The sequence below is a fragment of the Leucopleurus acutus genome (assembly GCF_964270905.1).
Source record: "Leucopleurus acutus genome assembly, chromosome: 1".
Classification (NCBI taxonomy): domain Eukaryota; kingdom Metazoa; phylum Chordata; class Mammalia; order Artiodactyla; family Delphinidae; genus Leucopleurus; species Leucopleurus acutus.
Window position 1 is genome coordinate 83,942,811 of NC_139142.1, and position 22,873 is coordinate 83,965,683.

The following is a 22,873-nucleotide window of genomic DNA, read 5'->3' on the forward strand; positions in this document are numbered from 1 at the left end:
GATCACCAGGAAGGACAGAAGAAAAAAAATAGACAAACTGTCTTAGCGTCAATCAACACATTCTTAAAGCTCAGACAAGTGAATGCTCGTTTCCCATCTTTCCTCAGGTATTCCTCTATTACTCTAAAGTAAATAGAGACACACACACCCCCAATGCAGTCACATACACATGTACACATCCATTAATGTTTTTAACTGAAAATATGATTAAGATTAAAGGAAGACCACCTAAGTAAAAAGTTGTATTTCCAGGGCCCAACATTTCATTTTTAAGACTCACCCGCGCCTGATGAATATGGTAAGCATTTTCAGCATTCTTCAGGGCCTGGGCTTTGAAATGGTTACTATCTGAAAAGGGAAACGTGTAGATTATAACACCTCATTAACTGATCTCCTTTAAGGATGCAATTTATACTAGCATATGTGGATCCCTGACGCCCACATTCTATTTATCCCTAAGTTCACAGAGGGTGAGGGAGAAGAAAGGCTCAAATTACTTGACAGAGGTAAGGACTTGGAAGTGGCAATGGAGGCAGAGGGCTGCCATGGTCTCTCGGAGCCAAAGCCACCTCACAAAAGCCACCAGGAGACTGAGCCCCAGTCTCCCAATCCTGTGTTTCTTGCACGAAGCAATGCCGATGCCGGGATAAAGCAAGACAATGAGGATTCAAAATTGTAATATATTTACACCAGGTGATTCCAAAAGAAGAAACAGAGACTGTGTAAATCCCAACATAATCTGAAGCACTCTCATTTTCTCTTATTCTTACTCAACATGATCTTGACCACTATTCTCTGTGAACTTCCTCTCAAACTTTACCCCAATTCCTCCCTCTCTGTGTGGTCACAAAAATACCAAAACAGTCTCTTCTCATGCTTTACTCACATCACCAAGAATCCTGTTATGTGAGAGATGATTTTCTCTAATTAGATATGTTCACTGAATTCTTCTGATACAATATCTTTTATTTCTACGAACAAATCAACACACAAAATATTCCCAAATTTGCAAGATCATATAACCACACCCTTTCTTTTTCAAATTCTTTAATAAAAGTTTTTTATATGCTTATTTTATACAAACATTCACACTTCCCCTACTCCAATAAAATAAATCCCCCTTTTGATCAATATTACCTATTGATCAAGACAAAACGTGCAAGAATTAATGAGTATAACCTGAGATATGAAAAAATTTTGGGTATCTCCTTCCTCCCATTCCTGATTCAGGACTCACCATAATCCTCCTGTGTGATGTTAACTACCACCCCTCCACCAATGTCAATTTGTCTCTGTGTAGAACTATCTTCCAGTTTCCTTAAGATTTCTTCCTGGATCCCATCGTGACCCATGTCTCGTTTGCGACTCATGAAATGGGCATACAACTCTGTCTGGGTGATGAGGAAGTTCAGTTTTCGCTGCTGCCTCTTGGCCTAAAGGGGAAAAAAGATGAAAGTGAAAAGAGTCAAATCACCAATCACATACAAGGGTAGTCAACAGAATTCACCATACATAGTTTGCAAACAATTCCTTTACAAAGTATTTACCTTTAGAAAGGTAAAAATTGTTAATGAACAAATTTTATTATAACTAAGTCAGTGGTACTAAACGCAAGGAATAATCTTCATTTATAGCCTAATAATAACCTATGTTTTGCTCTCCTTTACAAAATAAAATCTTTTTTCCACTAGGCTTCTGTCTAAAATGCTTATTTCTTTACTGTATTACTTTTCTTTAATGGCACTGAGATACCAACTAAATTCAAACAACATGCTTTACTTAATAACTTGGGTGATAAATACACGTGTACAGCTTTATTATTTTTAAAAACATAAATGTGTCCAAAAATCTTCTCTAACACCGAAAGGCAAAATAAATGACGAAGAGCTATAAATTATTCTGAAAGTCAGTGAAGGAGGTATATGAGAATAAGAAGCCCATGAAAAAAGAAAATGCTCCCCAAAACAGCCTACTGTTCATCTGTGATAATGATAGCTATAAAACATGAATATAGACCAAATACAAAATCACAAGCACATATACCTTTTTTTAAAATATGAGAAAGCTAAATTCAAAGTGCCTCTGAAATAACCTAGTAAGAAAAATAATCATTGTCAGTAAAAATAATTCTTCAAGATAAACAATAAAATGAGTAAGCAAATGATTCAAAAGACTGAATTATATGAAATACAGCATACACAATAAATACCAAATCAAAGAATCATTATTCTGCATGAACTATTTTATAATAAAATTCATATGAAGTATACTTGATTTATCCTTGATCCACCTCCACAAGAGAAAAACAACAATAAAATAAGGAACATGGCCAGGAAGGACATAAGTCCCAAAGTATCCTACGCAAAACTAGACTTTCTCCTTAAGGTTTTATAACACTTTAGCCAAATTCAGATTAGAAAAAAAAAATCTGAGAGTTTGAGAGAAAACTGATTTATTTTCATAAAGGATACAGATATTCATGTTCTAAAGCTAAAGTACTGTCAAGAAAACCTTTCTAGGAACTTCCCTGGTGGTCCAGTGGTTAAGACTCCATGCTTCCACTGCAGGGGGCACGGGTTCATTCCCTGGTGGGGAAACTAAGACCCCGCAAGAGGCACAGTGCAGCCAAAAATTAAAAGAAAACCTTTCTAAATTAAACCATAAAAAGTAACATTTTCTTTAACTTTAAGGAAGTCAACTACTATGTGCCTAAATGAAGAAGGCAAATTAAGGGAACAAGGATACATCAAAAATGTCTTAATTCAAAAATTCAGAGAAAAAGACACATAAGTCAACATAATCACAGATGAAAGCCTCATCAGTTAGCTGTCAACATAACTGAGAGAATGTCTCACAAACCTAGATCATAAGCCAAGTCAGTTTCAAAACTTCAAGATCTGTGACTAACTCAAATGCCTCTAAACTCAGTGAGCAAATATTTCCATTAGCATCAAAAGTTTACTAACTCAATAATATGTTTATCTTCCAGGCAAAGAAACAAGTCACCCAGGGACTTAAGAGAACTGGGCAAAATCCATATTCCCCCTCAAAGGCATGAGACAGGAGGGAAGAGAACTCCAAAGAGTCTCCACGGCTCTGCTTTGACAGGAGTACTACCTATACCCGAAAGAAAACATTCAATCCTGATTCCCTTCCTCCTCCAGACCTCAACTGTCCTTCCACTCATCCCAATGGGCTTACCAATGGCAACATAATAACTCTGTCCTCTTAATCTCTCCTCTTGCTTCCCTGAATAATACTCTCAGCTGATATCAAGCTTAGCAAGAGAACTGACTGCAAGTTAAAACAGAAAAGTAGGCGGCAGCAGGTGGGGAGGGGGGAGGTGTCTCAGAAAACTGAGCTAGTTGTCCATTGTCCCTATCTGGCCCTAAATTTGGCAACCAGCCCTCATCTTCCAACAAATCGAAATTACAGCCAGCATCTGGAACCAAGCCCAGATAAGCTCTAAGCTGTTTTCTTTTTTTTTCATTCCTTTTCTTTTTTTGTGGGGGAAGGCTGGGGAAGGGTGTCCTCCAGAAATATTCAGAAGAATAAGGCTACAAAGAATAGAGGAAACGGGGACTTCCCTGGTGGCGCAGTGGTTACGAATCCGCCTGCCAACGCAGGGGACACACGTTCAAGTCCTGGTCTGGGAACATCCCACATGCCGCGGAGCAACAAAGCCCGTGTGTCACAACTACTGAAGCTTGCACGCCTAGAGCCCGTGCTCTGCAACAAGAGAAGCCACTGCAATGAGAAGCCCACGCACCGCAACGAAGAGTGGCCCCCACTTGCCGCAACTAGAGAAAGGCCACGTTCAGCAACGAAGACCCAACACAGCCAAAAATAAATAAAATTAAAAAAAAAAAAAAAAGAAGGGAGGAAGTGAGCACAGAAGAGGGGTGAAGGCCAGGGAGAGGGCCTTACTAAAAGAATAAAAACAGAACTGATTTACTGGACTAAAATCAAGTTATGTCTTAAAATATGTTTTCAACCATTTCATTAGTTAGATTTATAACTTATGAAATGCTAACCAATCTCTTAATATGGCTGCAGCAATTATGGTTTTCAAAATTTCATGCTATTGCCCTACCTCCCGCATTTCTTCATCCAACTTCCGCTGCTCCAAGGCTTCCTTCTCTGCACGTTTGCGGTGTTCCTTCTCCACCTTCTCATACTTCTTCCAGTACAGAAGCATTTCCTTGGTGAGGCGGCGAGCACGAGGTAAGGTCTCCTTACAGTTTTTCTGGGCCTGCAAGGCAGCTCGACGCACCTCCTTCATGCATTGGTGGGCGAGCTGCAAGTGACAACAATGTTATCACATTGGAGGAGGACCAACACCAGGGCCAGTTCTCCCTGGACTCTAAACCACAACATCCCTCAACCTGTTCAGGGCATATAGTCCTCCTATGGCCACATCTCTTTCTCCCTAATCTGATTAACGTCTCTATACAGTCCTATGAGCCAGTCCCAGACCACAAAGTAATATCAGGGATGAGAAATCTACAGATACATTGCCTTAGAAGATGAAAAAAAAGTATAATAACCTAAGATGTTCTGGGAAGTTTTGAAATATTATCATACACATTAATAATAAAAGCTTTCGGGAATTCCCTGGCGGTCTAGTGGTTAGGGCTCTGCACACTCACTGCTAAGGGCCCGGGGGTTCAATCCTTGGTTGGGGAACTAAAATCCCACAAGCCGTGTGGCATGGCCAAAAAAAATTTTTTAATAATAATAATAATAATAGCTGTCAGTGTTTATTATATGCTAGGCACCATTCTAAGCTTAACATATATTAAACTAATTCATTCTCCACAAAAACACTGTGAAGTTGATATTTTATATATAGATGAGGAAATGAGGATGAGTGACTAGCCCAGGGAAACACAACTAGTAAGGTTACCTCATCTAATTCTCGCAATACCCAAAGAAAGTTGCATTAATTCCCTCTAAGGGAAAGTATTAATACCATCATTTCTTAGATGAAGAGACTGAGCACAGGATGACGGCATGATTTGCCCAAGGAATTAGCAGTTGGCTATGGTCTTACCCCCCAAAATTTGAAAACCAGAAATGCGAGGAAGAGCAATTTTATTTTTAAAATAGATTGAAAAAGAAATGGAACTGAGTTATTTGTAGTGAGGTGGATGGACCTAGAGCCTGTCATACAGAGTGAAGTAAGTCAGAAAGAGAGAAACAAATACCGTATGCTAACACATATATATGGAATCTAAAAAAAAAGGTTCTAACGAACCTAGGGGCAGGACAGGGATAAAGACGCAGACGTCACCACCTAGAGAGGTGGGATAGCGAGGGTGTGAGGGAGGGAGATGCAAGAGGGAAGAGATATGGGGACATGTGTATATGTATACCTGATTCACTTTGTTATAAAGCAGAAACTGACACACCATTGTAAAGCAATTATACTCTAATAAAGATTTTTTTTAAAAAAAGAAAAAGACACAGACGTAGAGAATGGACTTGAGGACACGGGGTGGGGGAAGGGTAAGCCAGGACGAAGTGAGAGAGTAGCACTGACATATATACACTACCAAACATAAAATAGATAGCTAGTGGGAAGCAGCCGCATCGCACAGGGAGATCAGTTCGGTGCTTTGTGACCACCTAGGGGGTGGGCTAAGGAGGGTGGGAGGAGACGCAAGAGGGAGGAGATATGGGGATATATGTATACATAGAGCTGATTCACTTTGTTATACTGCAGAAGCTGACACAACATTGTAAAGCAATTATACTCCAATAAAGATGTTAAAAGAAAATAGATTGAGAACATTTAGAAACTCTCTTAAGTACTATTAGATTAAGTATCAACAGGTCACAAGAGACAAGAGCAGCAACCATAGATCTAAATAATAAGAACACATTCCAGCAAAACATAAAATGGGAAATATAATCGTACCTTGCGGCTATTGGTGAGAAACAGGTTACGAGCTGAAGCTTTCTGCTTGTTGGCCTAAAATAGTTAAAAACAATAATTCATTTAGGATTCTTTTTTGAAATACAATTGTGTAGACTGGCACCGTACTTTACTGATCTCCTCAAAGATTAAAAAATAAAATGCCAAACCAAGCGTAGTCAAAATACATTACTTCTTTCAATTAAAATAAAATACATTACTTCTAAGAGTCACCCAAATGTACCAACTCAGAACCACACATAAAGCTCCTAAAGCCTCATTAAAAAAAATAAACTGGTGTTGTATCTGCCTTAAATTGAGTCTTCTGTATCCTTCTGGAAAGAATTTAAGCTATATTTAGGCTTGAAGTGAACTAGGAAAATGTAACAACATACCCTAATCCTAGCACCACCCTGATTTAGAACACTGCTTTCTAGGGCCAATATGCAAAGAAGCTGAGACAGCAGGGCACTCAGATACAAAAATCATTAGGAGAAAGGTAAACTAGCTTCTTAGTTTGTGATTCTAGCCCTACCTCCAGCCAAGGCAAACCCACTGCCACTATTATTCAATTTTTACCACCACTTGACCTCATCTTCTTCAACAAAAATTCCAAGGCAGACCTAACACAATATGACTCAGCAGCCCACAACCAAGTCCCAAGCTGCTTATTATGTCTACCACTTCAGTTAAAAAAAAACTAGCTTCAATAAAGAAACCTGATTTTAACCATGATGGTCCATTTATTTGATGTGGGAAAGAAGAGGCAGAGCTGAGTGGCTCTCTGACTATTAAAGAGATCTCCCCCAGACTGTAAAGAAACAATGGGTGCGAAGTTATACAAAGGGCCTGAAAGCCATTTCGATAATAATCCCACCTCAGACTGTCTGACTAAGGGAATTTTTAGGGCTTTTAATAAAAACTTTCTCTAATTCTAAAGCAACTATTGCCACTTTAAAGATAAAAATCTCAAATATTCCCACTGAATTCCTTATCATCAGAGGGCATCATCTGAAGCCTCTTCAAGTATGAAACAAGTTTTTCTGTAACTTTTCCCATCACGAATGTTCATACAAAGTCAACAGGCACATGAAAAGGTGCTCAACATCACTAATTATCATAGAAATTCAGTCAAAATAAAAATGAGATATCACCTCATACCTGTCAGAATGGCTACCATCAAGAGGACCACAAATAAATGCTGGAGAGGATATGGAAAAAGGGAACCCTAGCACACTGCTGGTGGGAATGTAAATTGGTACAGCCACTATGGAAAACAGTATGGAGGGCCCTCAAAAAACTAAAAACAGAACTACCATATCGCCCAGCAATTCCACCCCTGGGTATACATCCAAAGAAAACGAAAACACTAAGTCAAAAAGATACACGCACCCCAATGTTCATAGTAGCACTATTTACAATAGCCAAGATATGGAAGCAACCTAAGGGTCCAACAACAGATGAATGAATAAAGAAGATGTGATACACACACACACACACACACACACACACACACACACACACACACACACACACGTGCGCGCACACATGCACACACACACACACACACACACCCCGTAATATTACTCAGCCATAAAAAAGAATGAAATTCTGCCATTTGCAACAACATGGATGGACCTAGAGGGTATTATGCTTAGTGAAATAAGTCAGAGAAAGACAAATACTGTATGTTATCACTTACATGTAGAATCTAAGAAATAAAACAAACGAATATAACAAACCAGAAACTGTCTCATAGATATAGAGAATAAACGAGTGGTTACTAGCGGGAAGAGGGAAGAGAGGGAACAAGATAGAGGTATGGGATTAACAGGTACAAACTACTATGTATAAAAAATAAAATAAAAAATAAATAAATAAATAAGCAACAAGGATATATTGTATAGCACAGAGAACTTAGCCAATATTTTATAATAACTTTAAATGGAGTATAATGTATAAAAATTTTGAATCACTATGCTGCACACCTGAAACTAATATTATAAATCAACTATATCTCAATTAAAAAAAAAGAATGCTCAAACATATACTCTCTCTCCAGAAATATAATTGCAATGGAGGGAGGGGAAGTAATTGCACAATGCAGAGGCACCATCATACTAAGGGATCAAAGCTAGTATCACAATATAGGGACAGATGTGTCAAGTGCCTCCTGATGAGGTATGTCAAGAACATATCACTCTCTAGTAATATTGCCAAAAATGCATAATTCAAATCTAATCCCAAGGAAACATCACACAAACCCAAATTCAAAAATATTCTACAAAATTATATACTCTTCAAAATAACAATGTCAGGAAAGATGAAGGCTAAGGAATTGTTTCAGAATAAAGGAGATTAATGAGACATGACAATTAAATGCAACATATAGTCCTAGATTGATTCAGGGATGGGGAAAGTGCTATAAAGGACATTATTGAAACAAGTGATGAAATATGAAAACCTATGGGTCAGATAATAATTTTTAATACTGCACTGTGGTTATGCACTAGATGATTTCCTTTTTCTTCGGAAACACACAATTATTAGGAGTAAATTTAGCACAAAATCTCAAACTAACCCTTAAAGTGAGTGAGGAAAAAAGTATGCATTTATATGGCAAAAGAAAATGAGGCAAACAGGTGCTAAATACAAGTAAAAGACACATGGCAGTTCCTTGCATTATTCTTGCCATATTTTTTCTTTTTTTTAATTTTTAGTTAATTTATTTATTTATCTATTTTTTGGCTGTGCTGGGTCTTTGTTGCTGTGCACGGGCTTTCTCTAGTTGGAACTACCGTTCTGTTTTTAGTTTTCTAAGGGACCTCCATACCAATTTACATTCCCACCAACAGTGTGCTAGGGTTCCTTCTTCCCCACATCCTCTCCAACATTTGTTATTTGTGGTCCTTTTGATTAATAGCCATTCTGACAGATGTGAGGTGATATCTCATTTTTGTTTTGATTTGCATTTCTCTGATGATTAGCAATGTTGAGTATCTTTTCATGTACCTGTTAACCATCTACATGACTTCTTTGGAAAAGTGTCTATTCAAGTCTTCTGGCCATTTTCTGATTAGGTTGCTTTTTTGATACTGAGTTGTATGAGCTGTTTATATATTTCGGATATTAATCCTTTGCCAGTCATACCGTTTGCAAATATTTTCTCTCATTCTATACATTATCTTTTTGTTCTGTCAATGGTTTTCCTTGCTGGCCAAAACCTTTTACATTTAACTAGGTCCCATTTGTTTACTTTTGCTTTTATTTCTTCTTTTGCCTCAAGAAACAGATCCAAAGAAATACTGCTACAACTTATGTCAAAGGTTGTTCTGCCTATGTTTTCCTCCAGGAGTTTCATGGTTTCAGATCTTATCAGATCTTCTCAGGTCTTGAATCCAGTTTGAGTTTATTTTTGTATACGGTGTGAGGAAACTGAACTAACTTTAGAGTTATGGAAAACATGCAAAAAATAGTAGAGTTCCCTTACTACTTCCCACCCACGCTTTCCCTAATTTTAGCAACTTATATAACCATAGTGCAATTATTAAGAAAGGAAATTAACTGCCCTTTAGAGCCCATGAGCCACAACTACTGAAGCCCGTGAGCCACATCTACTGAAGCTCGCACGCCATAACTACTGAAGCCCATGTGCCTAGAGTCCATGCTCTGCCACAAGAGAATCTACCGCAATGAGAAGCCCACGCACTTCAACAGAGTAGCCCCCACTCACCACAACTAAAGAAAGCCCATGCAGCAACAAAGAGCCAATGCAGTCAAAAATAAATTAAAGTTCCCTTTAAAAAATAATAAATAAAAAGTGATGCTTCTTGACACTTATGAATTTTTAAAAAAAAAAAAAAAGCAAGGAAATTAACACCAGTAAAGTATTAACCAAATTATATATAGATCTTATTTGAATGTCAACAACTTTTCCGCTAATATCCTTTCACTGTTCCAGGATCCTACACAGGATCTCACAATGCGTTCATTTAGTTGTTCTCCTCCTTAATCTCTTCCTGTATGTAACATTTCCTCAATCCTTCTCTTTCATGTCCTTGACACTTTGAAAAGCACCAATCAGTTATTCTGTAAAGTGCCCCAAAATGTGTGGTTTTCCGCTGTCTCCTCATGATGGGAATGACATCATTTACTATGGCAAGAATACCAGAGAAATGATGTTTTGATGATGTGCTCCTCTCAGTGCATCACATCAAGGAGTTCATGATATCAAAATTTATATTACTAGTGATGTTTACTTTGATCATTTGGTTAAGGTCCACTCTGCCAGTTTTGAAGCTATGCAACTTCTGTTTCTCCTCTACCTTTTGCCCTCTAATTTTAGCATTCATAAATGGATGTAGTCTGCAACAATTATTACTGTGGTATTTGCATAAAGATAATTTTATTTCCTTCTACACTTTCTAATTGGAATTCCTACTGAAAGGAAGAGTTGTTCCTTCTACACTTTGTCTATTCAAGTATTTACTTATAACAGTATGCACTGACAAATATTTCTTTTATTCTATGGGTCAAAATCCAGTATTATTCTTATTTATTTTGTTGCTCAAATTATTCTAAATTTGGCCATGAGGCGCTCCTTCAGGTTGCCTCCTGTGTTCTTTTGACAAGCCCCACCTCCCCCCAATCTTTCTTCAGAACTTCTTTACTTTCTGGCACCACTTAAAAATGTTTTTCATTTTGTCTTTGGCTGCCCTGCACGGCTTGCGGGATCTTAGTTCCCTGACCAGGGGTTGAACCCGGGCCCCGGCAGTGAAAGCACAAAGTCCTAACCACTGGACCGCCAGAAAATTCCCCAAGGTTCATTTTGTATTTTCCCTGCTGAGTTCTGGAATAAGGTACTTCTTCAAGGAGCCTTGGTTCCTCTTATTAGAGAATAAAAGTTGTTTAGAAATCAAGACCCAGGGACTTCCCTGGTGGTGCAGTGGTTAAAAATCCGCCTGCCAATGCAGGTGACATGGGTTCGATCCCTGGTCTGGGAAGATCCCACATCCACAGAGCAACTAAACCCGTGTGCCACAACTACTGAAGCCCGCGCACCTAGAGCCCGTGCTCCGTGACAAGAGAAGCCACTACAATGAGAAGCCCACGCACCGCGACGAGGAGTAGCCCCCGCTCTCCGCAACTAGAGAAAGCCCGCTCGCAGCAACGAAGATGCAACACAACCAAAAACAAATAAATAAGTAAGTAAGAAATCACGACCTGGTTGCCAGGTATCTTCATTGTTACTGGGGTGTCACTGCTTCTAAGCCCTCTCAGCAAACAGAACCAGAAAAAATATACATATGCATGCTAATCCATGCATACACACCCAAGTATATTTCAGTTATCTATCTGTATGTGTGTATATATATATATGAAACCATGAATTTATACTGATACCTCTGATCCCAGTCAAACTTCATGGGCTTCATTTTAGCTTTCCCCTTCTCCTTACTTATAACTTCTTTCTCCAGCAGTGAGAAACTGGCTCATCTACAATATATTTACTTATTTGTTCAATCCTAGTATACACATAAAGTAGTTTCAAAATTGCTAACCTATTCATTACCCTATGAGAAACACTTTTACTATGTCAATCATGGCATTTACGCATAGTTCCATCAGTCTTTAGCCTTACATATCCAATCAAAATAATGTTCTCTTCAGTTACTTAGATGAGTTCTTTCTTCCCCACTCCCTGCAACTTGATCATGTTACTCATTTCTAATACAGTTAAGTTCATTTGTTCCTACTTTTATTCCATTTTGACCACACATCCCCCCAACCTCCCTCTCCACCCACATCCTGGTTGGTTTAATACTGGAGGTATATCAGAAATCTGTGAAACATTACTATGGTTCTAAAAGTCAGCCTCATACAAAATATACTCAAAGACTCCTTCCTCCTCATCCTTGCTACCCTGTTCCCATTCCTTCCCTCCTTTCCACCCTTTTCCCACTTGCCCTCTATAAGGAATCAATCACTTTAATTTCTGCTTCATCCTTCTTGAATTTCTTTTGAATGAATGAGCAGATATTTGTGTACTTTCTTGTATTCCCTTTATTCTTACATGAAGGGTATACTTACTTTTTTGTGTTTTGCCTCTTTCACTTAACTGTATGTCCTCGAAATTACTTCAGATCAGTTCAGGGAGGTCTTCTTCATTCTTTATTTTTAACAGCAGTATAAGAATCCACTGGATAGATCTACCATCGTTTAATTCAAGGCCCATGTATGAACATTTAGATTGTTTCTGTTATTTTGCAATTACACATAATGCTACAATGAATAACTTTGTTTACATGTATTCGTGTATGGTTGCTTTAGCTTTAAGGTAGATTCCTAGAACTGGTAGTGCTGATTTTAAAGGTAAGTGCATCTGTAGATTGCTAGGTGTTGCCAACTTACCCCACAACACAGTCCTAATTTGTATTCCTATCAGTAATTTATGAGAGCACCTGCTTCCCCACAGGCTCCTTAACAGAATGTGTTGTCATATTTTTAAATTTTTGCCAGTGTGATAGGTGACAAATAGTGTCTAAGTGTTATTTTAATTTGTATTACCCCAATTATGAGAGACTTTGAACCTTTTTAATATGTTTTAGAGCCATTTTTATATCTTTCTTTGCTAACTGTCTATTCTTGACATTTTCCCATTTGTCTACTGAATCTGTGGTCATTTGTCCCTCCATTTTTTTTTTTTAATATTTATTTATTTTGGCTGCACTGGGTCTTAGTTGAGGCATGCAGGATCTTCGTTGTGGCATGTTTAGTTGTGGGATCTTTAGTTGCAGCATGTGGGCTTCTTAGTTGCGGCATGTGAACTCTTAAGTGTGGCATATCTAGTTCCCCGACCAGGGATCGAACCCGAGTCCCCTGCATTGGGAGCACAGAGTCTTACCCACTGGACCACCAGGGAAGTCCCTGTCCCTCAATTTTTAATAGTTCTTTCCATATTACTAGAGGTAACAGCCCTTTGACTGTAGTATTCAATGTAAATAATGCAGACTTCCCTGGTGGCGCAGTGGTTAAGAATACGCCTGCCAATGCCGGGGACATGGGTTCAAGCCCTGGTACGGGAAAATCCCACATGCAGCGGAGCAATTAAGCCTGTGTACCACAACTACTGAAGCCCGCATACCTAGAGCCTGTGCTCTGCAAAACGAGAAGCCCATACACCGCAACAAAGAGTAGCCCCCGCTCGCTGCAACTAGAGAAAGCCCGCATGCAGCAGCAAAGACCCAACACAGCCAAAAATAAATTTTAAAAATTAAAAATTAAAAAAAATAATATCTCCCGGTTTGTCAGTTGTCTTTTTTTTTTTTTTTTTTTGCGGTATGCGGGCCTCTCACTGTTGTGGCCTCTCCCGTTGCGGAGCACAGGCTCCGGACGCACAGGCTCAGCAGCCATGGTGCACAGGCCCAGCCGCTCCGCGGCATGTGGGATCTTCCCAGACCGGGGCACGAACTCGTGTCCCCTGCATCGGCAGGCAGACTCTCAACCACTGCGCCACCAGGGAAGCCCCTGTCAGTTGTCTTTTGTCATGCAAAAATTTATTTTTATGTGGCCAAATTTAAGAGTATTTTTTTTTATTACCTCTGGATATTGAATCATAGTTAGAAACTCTTTTCCTACACAACCGTTAGATAGAAATGCAGTCGTTTTATTCTAATATTTGTATGATTTCTTTTTTTTACACTGAGATGCCAAATCCATTTGGAGTATATGTGTGAGATACAGACCTAATTTTATCTTTTACAAAATGGCTACCTAGTTGTCCCAACACCATTTATTAAAGGTACTACTGATCTATCTGCCCATTCATGTGTCAGTACCATACTGTTCTAATTGTAGAGATTTTATAGTATGTTTTAATGTTTGGGAAGGATTTTTTTACTGTTTCCCTAGCAATTCTCGCATACTGACTTTTTCCACATTGAGTTTAGAATCATCTTCTCTAAATTCATAAAATATCCTGTTCATATGTCTATTAAGATTGCACTCAATTTATAATGAAGCAATTAACTGGGTAAAATGCAAACCACTGGCGAATCTAAGTAAACAGTATAAGGGGACTTGGTGGTCCAGTGGTTAAGAACTGGTCTTGCAAAGCAGGGACGCTGGTACGATCCCTGGTCAGGGAACTAAGATACCACATGCCTCGGGGCAACTAAGCCCACACACCACGACTACAGAGCCCGCGTGCAGCAACTACAGAGCCCACGCACTCTGGAGCCTGCACGCCACAACTAGAGAGGAGCCTGCGCACCACAACAAAGATTCCGCATGCTGCAACTAAGACCCGACACAGCCATAAATAAATAAATAAACAAATAAATAAATAGGGTATACAGACATTATTCCTGCAACTTTTAAGTTTGAAATTAGTATATCAAAACATTCAAGCAAATTAAAAGAGCAAAATGAATGCTTATACATGTTTTCCCTAAATCATTCACATTTTCTTCTAATACCTGTGATTATTCAGTAACATCCAAATGTTTATAAAGTCTAAGAAACACACGTCCATCATTTTATTTTAATTTCCTGCATTATGACCTATCAATTTGCTGTCAAATCTCTATTTCTTTATGTAAGAAAACTGCATTCCTCAAAGAGGTTTCCCTCCATTTGTTTGGCCAAGGAGCATAACACAACAATTATCTCATGTATTTTGATCAAATTCTAGAAAATCAGTTAACTGAAGAGAGTACTATTCAGGATTTTCCTAATTCCAAAAGATTAGTTTTCTTTCTGAACCGTGTGAAGGTATCTACCTCTCACAGCTTCTCTTTGGAGGGCAGGCAGAGAAAACATTCTATCTGGAGGCACTCACTTACCTTTGGTAGTTCCTTTTTCACAATGCTGAGCCATACTTTCCTGCGACGGGCATTGAGCTGCTCAATGGATAAGTGCTTCTTCTTGGTGCCAGGAGGAGGTGCATCATGAGAGAACTTGGCAAAGACTTTGGTCTGGTGGTGGTGGCGACGAGGGGATTCTTCAGAGGAAAGTTCTTCATCCCTTCGCCTTTTTTTCTTCACTTTTTTCAACTTAGCTGCAAAGGAAACAGACTCTCAGAAGGTTGCATTTCTTCCCTTCCACAGGAGAAAGTCACAAAACAACCTCATCACTTTAAGAAAAATCAAGGTTCTTTTCTCATTCCACTGAGACTGGCAATGTTTCTCCTTTTATCTATTCAGGTCCATGAATATTCCAAGAAGAAGCTAATACTACCTCAAAAAAGAACACTGGATACTCCCTCTGTTTACATGAAAGAGAAATAGAAGAGAACCTAAGAACTGTATTTCTTTTGAACCCAACAATAGGAAAAGAGGCTTATAAAGTATCATGAGCTCAAGTCATGATCAGAGGAAGGAAACTTTTCTACTTGGTAGCAATGTAAGGTGACTAAAGAAAAATAACAGAAAGAAAAACAATGCATTAACTGATATGACACTGAGACCTGTGAAAAGAAAACTGCACATGAAACAAAAATCTAGTTTGAGAGGGAGGGTGGAAGGATGAGAAAATACTGAGATAAACAAGGAGGATGTGGAAGAAATAAGGGAAGAAGGCTGAAAAGAGTGTTTCTGTACAGAGTTCATGCCTTTAGGGGAATAAAATCTGCCTAGTACAGATAGTCTAAAACTTTCCTTTCCTATTTCCTTCCTGACTTCCAGCTGCTTGGAACTCAGAGAGGAAAAGACATTTCCTGGCAAACGTGCAAACAAGCACTACAGAAGATCATCAGGAGGTGTCTATTTTAAATCACTACATACAGCAACAATGATAACTTATTCCAAATACTTCAGGTGACTCTACATACTTCCCTGTGTATAACTAACTTCTTTCTGTCCCAGAACATTTTCAATATTTGGAGAGTATGTAAAAGAAAAAAAGGAATAACCTAATTGGCTTAAATCTCTGGCAAAGAATCTATAGTTCTCATGTCTTCATAATTCTAGAATAGATCATAAACCAAATACAAAATAAATTTAATACTATTTACAACTAGTAATCGGATAAGGGAGACTAGGGTTTTTCAGATAAAGCAAATTTCTACTACATGGATTATGTTCAAAGCCCAAACGTACCTGGAACTAAGAATGAGTAAAGGTAGAAGGCAGGTCAATATCCTCACCTTTAAGTTTCTTTTCTTCCTTGAATTTCTTTTTTTTGGGTCCAAGAAGGTGCCGTTGCTGCTCATAGAAAGGGTCATATGTGGAGAGCAGTCCTGCACTGTAGTATTGGTATTGCTGCAACTGAAGTAGGCAAAGACAGTGATGTTTAGAAGGGCCTGTCTTTCCTACAGCACAGCCTTCAAATTATCTTTACTAAAGAAAGCTGATCCAGAGAAAAAACATAATTCCTACATACAGTATCCTTCCCACAAAGAGACCAATAAACGTTTAATACATCAAAGTGAATTATTTCCTTAACTTCAGAACAAAATGGGTTCATTAGCTATGCACATGGAAAGTTGTTGAAAATAACTTAAAAAAACAAATAAACAAAAAAAAAAAACTTCATGATTCTGATTCTCCACCAGAATATTTACTTTGTCCTGACACATATTTATCATTGCAGAAAGGTCTCCTCTTCAATTCATCAACAAGAAATAAACCATACTTCTACTACCGATAGGTTCCCAGATTTACTAAGGTTTCTAATGCCTGCTTTCCCAGCTCTTAGCCTTATATTTAGTTTGAATAGTTCCCAGCCATGACAATTCTTCAATCTCTGAAGTCTTCTCTCTTCATTTCCCACTAAGAGTCTGACAATATTATACATAGTGTCTTTGTTACCAGAATTCTAACATATGAATAATCTATTTTTTTTCTGTCTAGAGAGTACTTAATCTTTTCAAACATTTCATTCAAATTGACCTCCAAAGCTCAAATTTTGTCTGACCTATTACTAACGGGTAAATACGAAGATAAATAAAATTAGATAGTCCACTGCAGAATCTCTTTCCTGAATTACAGGCAAATGAGTTGTTCAAAGACTGAAACTAGGATAGAAGAGTGACATGGAGAACTATTACAAGGTCCTCTGTTAAAGCATTCACACAGCTGTAAACTTAAAATCTGTGGACTTTCCCACATGTGGCTTTTACTTCAATTTTAAGAAGACCAAGTATTTTGAGCACCAACTGCCTTAGCACTGTACTTTAAAAAGGAACTCCTTGTCTAAGTCAAAAGTCATACATCTTCATACATCTTACTATTTATTACTTCTACAGGTTTATAACTTTTAGCATATTATTCAAAGCTTTCTGAACTGACTTTGGACCTTAACTAATTGCTGGAATGTTTTAGGTCTTCAAATATTCTATTGCTCATTATGTACAAAGTGCTACACTCCTGACAAAAATCAGAAGGCGTTTGTAACACCATTCAAATAGTTGCCACATAAAACTATCATCAATCTAATGTTAGTATGTGAAGAAAGGGAGTTTTTCCAAGATAGGAACACTTCCAAAGAACAACTGCATTAAAAAGCAACCACAAGAATTTTAAATGGTGCAGCTGCTTTGGAAAACAGCCTGACAGTTCCCCCAAAGGGTAAGCATAGTTTTATCATATGACCCAGCAATTCTTTTCCTTGGTATATACCCAAGAGAAATAAAAATACCTGTCCACACCGAAAATCTGCACACAAATCTTCAGGGCAGCATTATTCATACGAGCCAAAAAGTGAAACAAGTCACTATTCATAGCTACAATCCATAAAACCCAAAAAGTAGAAGCAATCCAATTAGTTCATCAAATGATGCATGGATAAGTAAAACGCACTATGTCCATACAATGGAATATTATTTGGTAATAAAATGGAATGAGGTACTAATACATGCTACAACATGAATGAACCCTGAAAACCTTATGCTAAGTGAGAGAAGCTGGACACATGTTGTTCCATTTGTATGAAGGGTCTAGAATAGGCACATTTATAGAGACAAATGGTGGACTGATGACTGTCTGGGGCTGAGGGGAATGAAGAGAATGAGGGGGGGGAGTTCCCTGCTGGCCTAGTGGTTAGGATTCCAGACGTTCACTGCTGTGGCCCAGGTTCAATCCCTGGTAGGGGAACTGAGATCCTGCAAGCCACACGGCAAAAAATTTAAAAATGTAAAAAATTAAAAAAAAAAAAAAAAAAAGAAAGAAAGAGAATGAGGGGCAAGAGCTAAGAGAAATGAGATTTCTTTTTGGGGTGAGAAAATGTTCCAAAATTAGAAAGTGATGATAGTTACAAACTCTATGAATATACTAAGACCAACTGAACTGTGTACATTAAAAGGCTGAATTTTTTTGGTATGTGAAGTATATTTCAATTATCAGAACAACCACAACCACCACCTAAATATAAAGTTAAAATGATGTATTTTCAATTAATATAAACCAGAGGGTAAATACCCAGCATGAAAATCTGAGATTTCTCCTGAAACCCTTACCTCCTTGTCTTTACTATACTTATTCTGGTGAAGTTTCTTATATTTGTGCAGTCGCAACATATTATGAAGTTCTTCTCTGCTGAGATTGAGTTCTTCTTCTTCTTCTTCTTCTTCTTCATCATTGTCTTCACTCTGAGAATCTGCCTCACTGGATTCATCACTTAGCAGAATGCTCTGAAAAAGGGAGGAAATGGAAATGGAACCTCTGATATGAAGCAATTCCTTTTATAATCCAAGGGTTTTTTCCAGATCCCAAAACAATGACAAAAACAGCTGGAGGATAGTCATTCCAGTTTCCCTTATACTATTCTTTACCAATTCATCTAAAAAACAAAAAGATACCAATTAAACCTAGTAGTCACGAATGAAAGAGCGCCAAAACATGAGAAATGCTATCAACAGCAACAAGGCTAAATTTCACTTAGTACATATGCTACACATAAGGTAATTTAAATAAATGTCAAATACCAAGGCAAAAAACTAAACAAAACCTAAAAAGCTACTATAGGGCATAAAGATATAATACAGAAAACAAGCTGTGATGCCTAATAAAGGGGAAACAACTCCAAAATCCATTAACTGATGAATGGATAAACAAAATGTGGTATTATCCAGATAACGAAGAATTATTCAGCCATTAAAATGAAGGAAGTAGTACCGACATGTGCCACAACACGAATGAACCTTGAAAACATTATGCTAAGTAAAAGAAGCCAGACATAAAAGGCCATATTTTATGTTTTCATTTATATGAAATGTCCAGGATAGGCAAATCCACAGAGACAGAAAACAGGTTAGTGGCTCCCAAGGACTGGGGAAAGTAGAGAAAGGGTGACTGTTAATGAACAGAGTTTCTTCCTGGAGTGTTGAAAATGTTCTGGAATTAGATAGTGGTAATGGCTGTATTAACTTTATGAAAGTACTAAAAATTATTAAATTATACACTTTAAAAGGGTAGATTTTATGGCATGTGAATTACATCTCAATTTTTTAAAATGTGATGGCCAAGCATAAGGTTACTGCATTCCCAACAGTTTTAAAACCTCATTGATGTGAAGCTAATCAGGCCTTTTCCACATGAGCGTTTTAAAGGGGCTGGTGATAAAAATAATAGACCACCTTTAAATTACTTTGAGCTCTTCATAAGAAAAGTATAAAATAGAGAAATAATTAGTTTCAATAAAAGAAATGCTAACCTTAATTCAGTCTAGCTAATGACAGTAATCTTGTAAGAGTATAAATGAGATTGTCACTGCCTTGCTTACAAACACTCCAACTGCTTAGCACTGTAACAAGAGTTAAAATACAAATTCCGTAACATAGTGTACAAGGCCCAACGTGATCAGCTAATAACCTCAGTTTCTACTATCCTCTCATTTACTGTGCTCCAGCTATACCAACCGCCTTTCTTCCCCAAACATACCAAGTTGCTTCCTTTCTCAGGACTTCTGCCATTGTTCCTTCTGATTGAAATGCTCTTATCTTAAACCTTCACATAGTTCCTTCTGATCATTCAGCAATCAGTTGAAATGTTACCTCTTTAAAGAAACTGTATTTATTTCTTATTTACAGGCTTACTCACTGCCTCCCTACATTAGAATGTAAGCTCCTCAGGGCAGGAACTCTATCTATCTACAATAGTATCTCCCAAGGCAGTACATGCCAATCAACACCTATTGAATGAATGAACTACTCAGTGACTAATAAAAAAAAAACAGATTAATAATCCTGATTACAAGCCAGTGAGAGCAAGGATCTTATCTGATATATTTCTGTACTCCCTTGCTCAGTATAGGGCTTCATTCCCAAAAATGTTTGCTAAAATGAACTTCGTTGAGTCCTCTAGATTTTTCTCTATAATCTCTTAAAAAACCACACCCAGTGGTTGAGAGTCCGCCTGCCGATGCAGGGGACACGGACGGGTTCGTGCCCCGGTCCGGGAAGATCCCACATGCTGTGGAGCGGCTGGGCCCGTGAGCCATGGCTGCTGAGCCTGCGTGTCCGGAGCCTGTGCTCCGCAACGGGAGAGGCCACAACAGTTAGAGGCCCACGTACCACAAAAAACAAACAAACAAACAAAAACACCAACCACACCCAGAATAAAAGACTCATGTCTAGGAAAATCTCTGCCAATGTGCCATAATTAGTCAGTAACCTCTCCTTCTATTTGTAATTTTAGTAGGTTATTTGAATTATAAACATTCTGCCTTATCTCTTACCTTTAGCCACTTTCTGCTTTTCTTCAACTTAGAGAAGTTATATAAATTCCCTTTGTCAGATTTTGTTTCTGTGTAAAGAAACATAAAGAATAAAAAAATGAAAGGACACTTGCCCCAAAAGAACTGATAGTCCAAAGAGGGATCTCACACCACACTGACCTGACTGTAGAACTCCATTCAATGAATATGTGTTTAACATTCCAGAACTACTTGCTCCAGAAGTCTCACCAAGCAATGAATTTGGAGGTTCTTCCTTAACTTGTATCAAGGGATCCCCAGATTGGGGTAATAAAGGATTATTGTCATCCAGTCCATCTTCACTTTCATCACTATAAATTGAAGAATGGTGAATCCACAATAACAGCCGACCCAGCAAAATATTATAATTTATGGTTAGCAGACTGAACACTTTACAGAAGAAATTGATCCTCTGATTAAGCTGACTGTATTTTATTTGAAAGAAAGAAGGAAAAAAAAAATCAAACATCCCAAAACCCATAAAAGATACTTTAACCATAAAATCTACAGGAATGATGGGAATCAGAAATGTGGTGAAACGTTATATTGGGAATATGGGATACCATACCTAGAAATATTCCTGTTGAAGATGGCTGATGTTTGTCGCAGGAAATGGTCCAACCGGAGGGCCCTCTCCAGGTACTGAAGATAGAGGGGCTTTGCCAGCTCAGTGAAGCCGCCATCGTCCCCGGCACCCAACTCCGAGGCCATAGAACAAATCTGTCTTCATGCACAAGGGTTTCCGACTGCACGGCTGCAGAATGGAGATAAGTAGTGAAAGATGAAATGCTATTCATTCTCCCTTTATTTTGCCTGCTTGCTAACAATATGAAGAGAAATCAGACCTTCTAGACACAAGAAGAGAATACAGCAGTCTACAGAAAGACCATGATGAAGTTCTTGTTAGGCATTGCCTCCTAATGCAAATGCAGACGTTAAAAGGATGAGAAAAACACCAAACTAGAAATACTGTCACCTGTCACAATGAAAATTCTTGATACTTTTTTGAAGCAGTGCCTTAAAATATATACTCAATTCTCTTTCATCTTACAATTAATAATTACTCACAACTATCCAAATCTGTACCACAAGTTCACTGTTGTACACCTCACAGAGGAGCACATGTTCTCAGCATCACCCTTCAAAACAGCTGCTCGCTTTTTCACTTTGTATTTACATTCATACATATGTGTGAGGTAGTCCACTTACAAGGGAATAGATATACTGGCAGAGTATTTTACAATCCCTTATAAACATGTCATATAGTATAAAGATTTAGAGATGATTTAGAAAACTGGAACAAAGAGAATAAAAGTGAGGGTGAGAAACCTGAGCATTCTCTTTGCTACCTTATGTTGTTAAGGACAATGTTAGACTAAGAACATCTTCACTAGAGAATCAATCAGTGTTAACAACCTTCCCCCCAACTGTCTTTCATGTAGCATCTTCTTCCTTATAACTGGTTATCTTTAAAGAGTTAAGGGGCCGAGCCAAGATTAAATAATGGGATAACACAGAGCAATCAGCCCATCATCTGACATACAGTGAGTACTCAATAAATAGTAAATTACTTGTAAAAGTTCATAATCTAATAAATTAAGGTATAATCTTTAAAGGAAACCAGAACATCTTTATCTTGAGTTGTCTTCTCTTTTTATTACAGATTTTAAAAATTTCCTAATACAATCTTTCTCCTTAAGAGAATGTTAAAAATTCTCTCCCAATTCAGCCACAGATTCAACATAATCCCTATTAAACTCCTAGTAGGCTTTTTTTCCCCCAAAAATTGACAAGCTGATTATTAAATTTATATGGACACACAAAGAAATTAGAATAGTCAAAATAATTTTGAAAAAGTACAGGGCTTACTCACTTATACTTTCTGATTTTAAATATATCATAAAGCTACAGTCACCAGGACAGTGTGGTACTGGCATAAGGATAACCACACAGACCAATGAAATAGACCTGAAATATCCAGAAATAAACCCTTACATTTATGGTCAATTAATTTTCAATGAAGGTGCCAAGGCAATTTCAATGGGGGAAAGGACAGTCTTCAACAAACTGTGCTGGACAACTGAATATATAACACATATAAAAGTTGAATTTAGGGGTTTCCCTGGTGGCACAGTGGTTAAGAATCCTCCTGCCAACGCAGGAGACACAGGTTCAATCCCTGGTCTGGGAAGATCCCACATGCCACAGAGCAACTAGGCCCGTGAGCCACAACTACTGAGCCTGCACATCTGGAGCCTGTGCTCC

At 38.1% G+C, this 22,873-nt stretch overlaps 1 protein-coding gene across 2 annotated transcripts in view; it reads right to left on the bottom strand.

The window, feature by feature from the left end:
• INO80 (INO80 complex ATPase subunit) overlaps positions 1–22,873 on the bottom strand; it is a 129,681-nt gene that overhangs the window by 81,125 nt on the left and 25,683 nt on the right. The window contains exons 2-11 of one of the 2 annotated variants that reach the window (XM_082848589.1): positions 21,177–21,362; positions 20,750–20,919; positions 20,591–20,658; positions 18,372–18,545; positions 16,062–16,182; positions 14,761–14,975; positions 5,921–5,974; positions 4,094–4,297; positions 1,238–1,433; positions 281–348 (exon numbers count right to left, since the gene is read on the bottom strand). In XM_082848589.1, coding sequence (XP_082704715.1) covers positions 281–348; positions 1,238–1,433; positions 4,094–4,297; positions 5,921–5,974; positions 14,761–14,975; positions 16,062–16,182; positions 18,372–18,545; positions 20,591–20,658; positions 20,750–20,919; positions 21,177–21,319 — 1,413 coding nt within the window. In that variant the 5' untranslated portion in view covers positions 21,320–21,362. Of the gene's footprint in view, positions 1–280; positions 349–1,237; positions 1,434–4,093; positions 4,298–5,920; positions 5,975–14,760; positions 14,976–16,061; positions 16,183–18,371; positions 18,546–20,590; positions 20,659–20,749; positions 21,363–22,873 lie in introns of those variants that run through there. The other variant, XM_082848588.1, reaches the window with a different exon arrangement.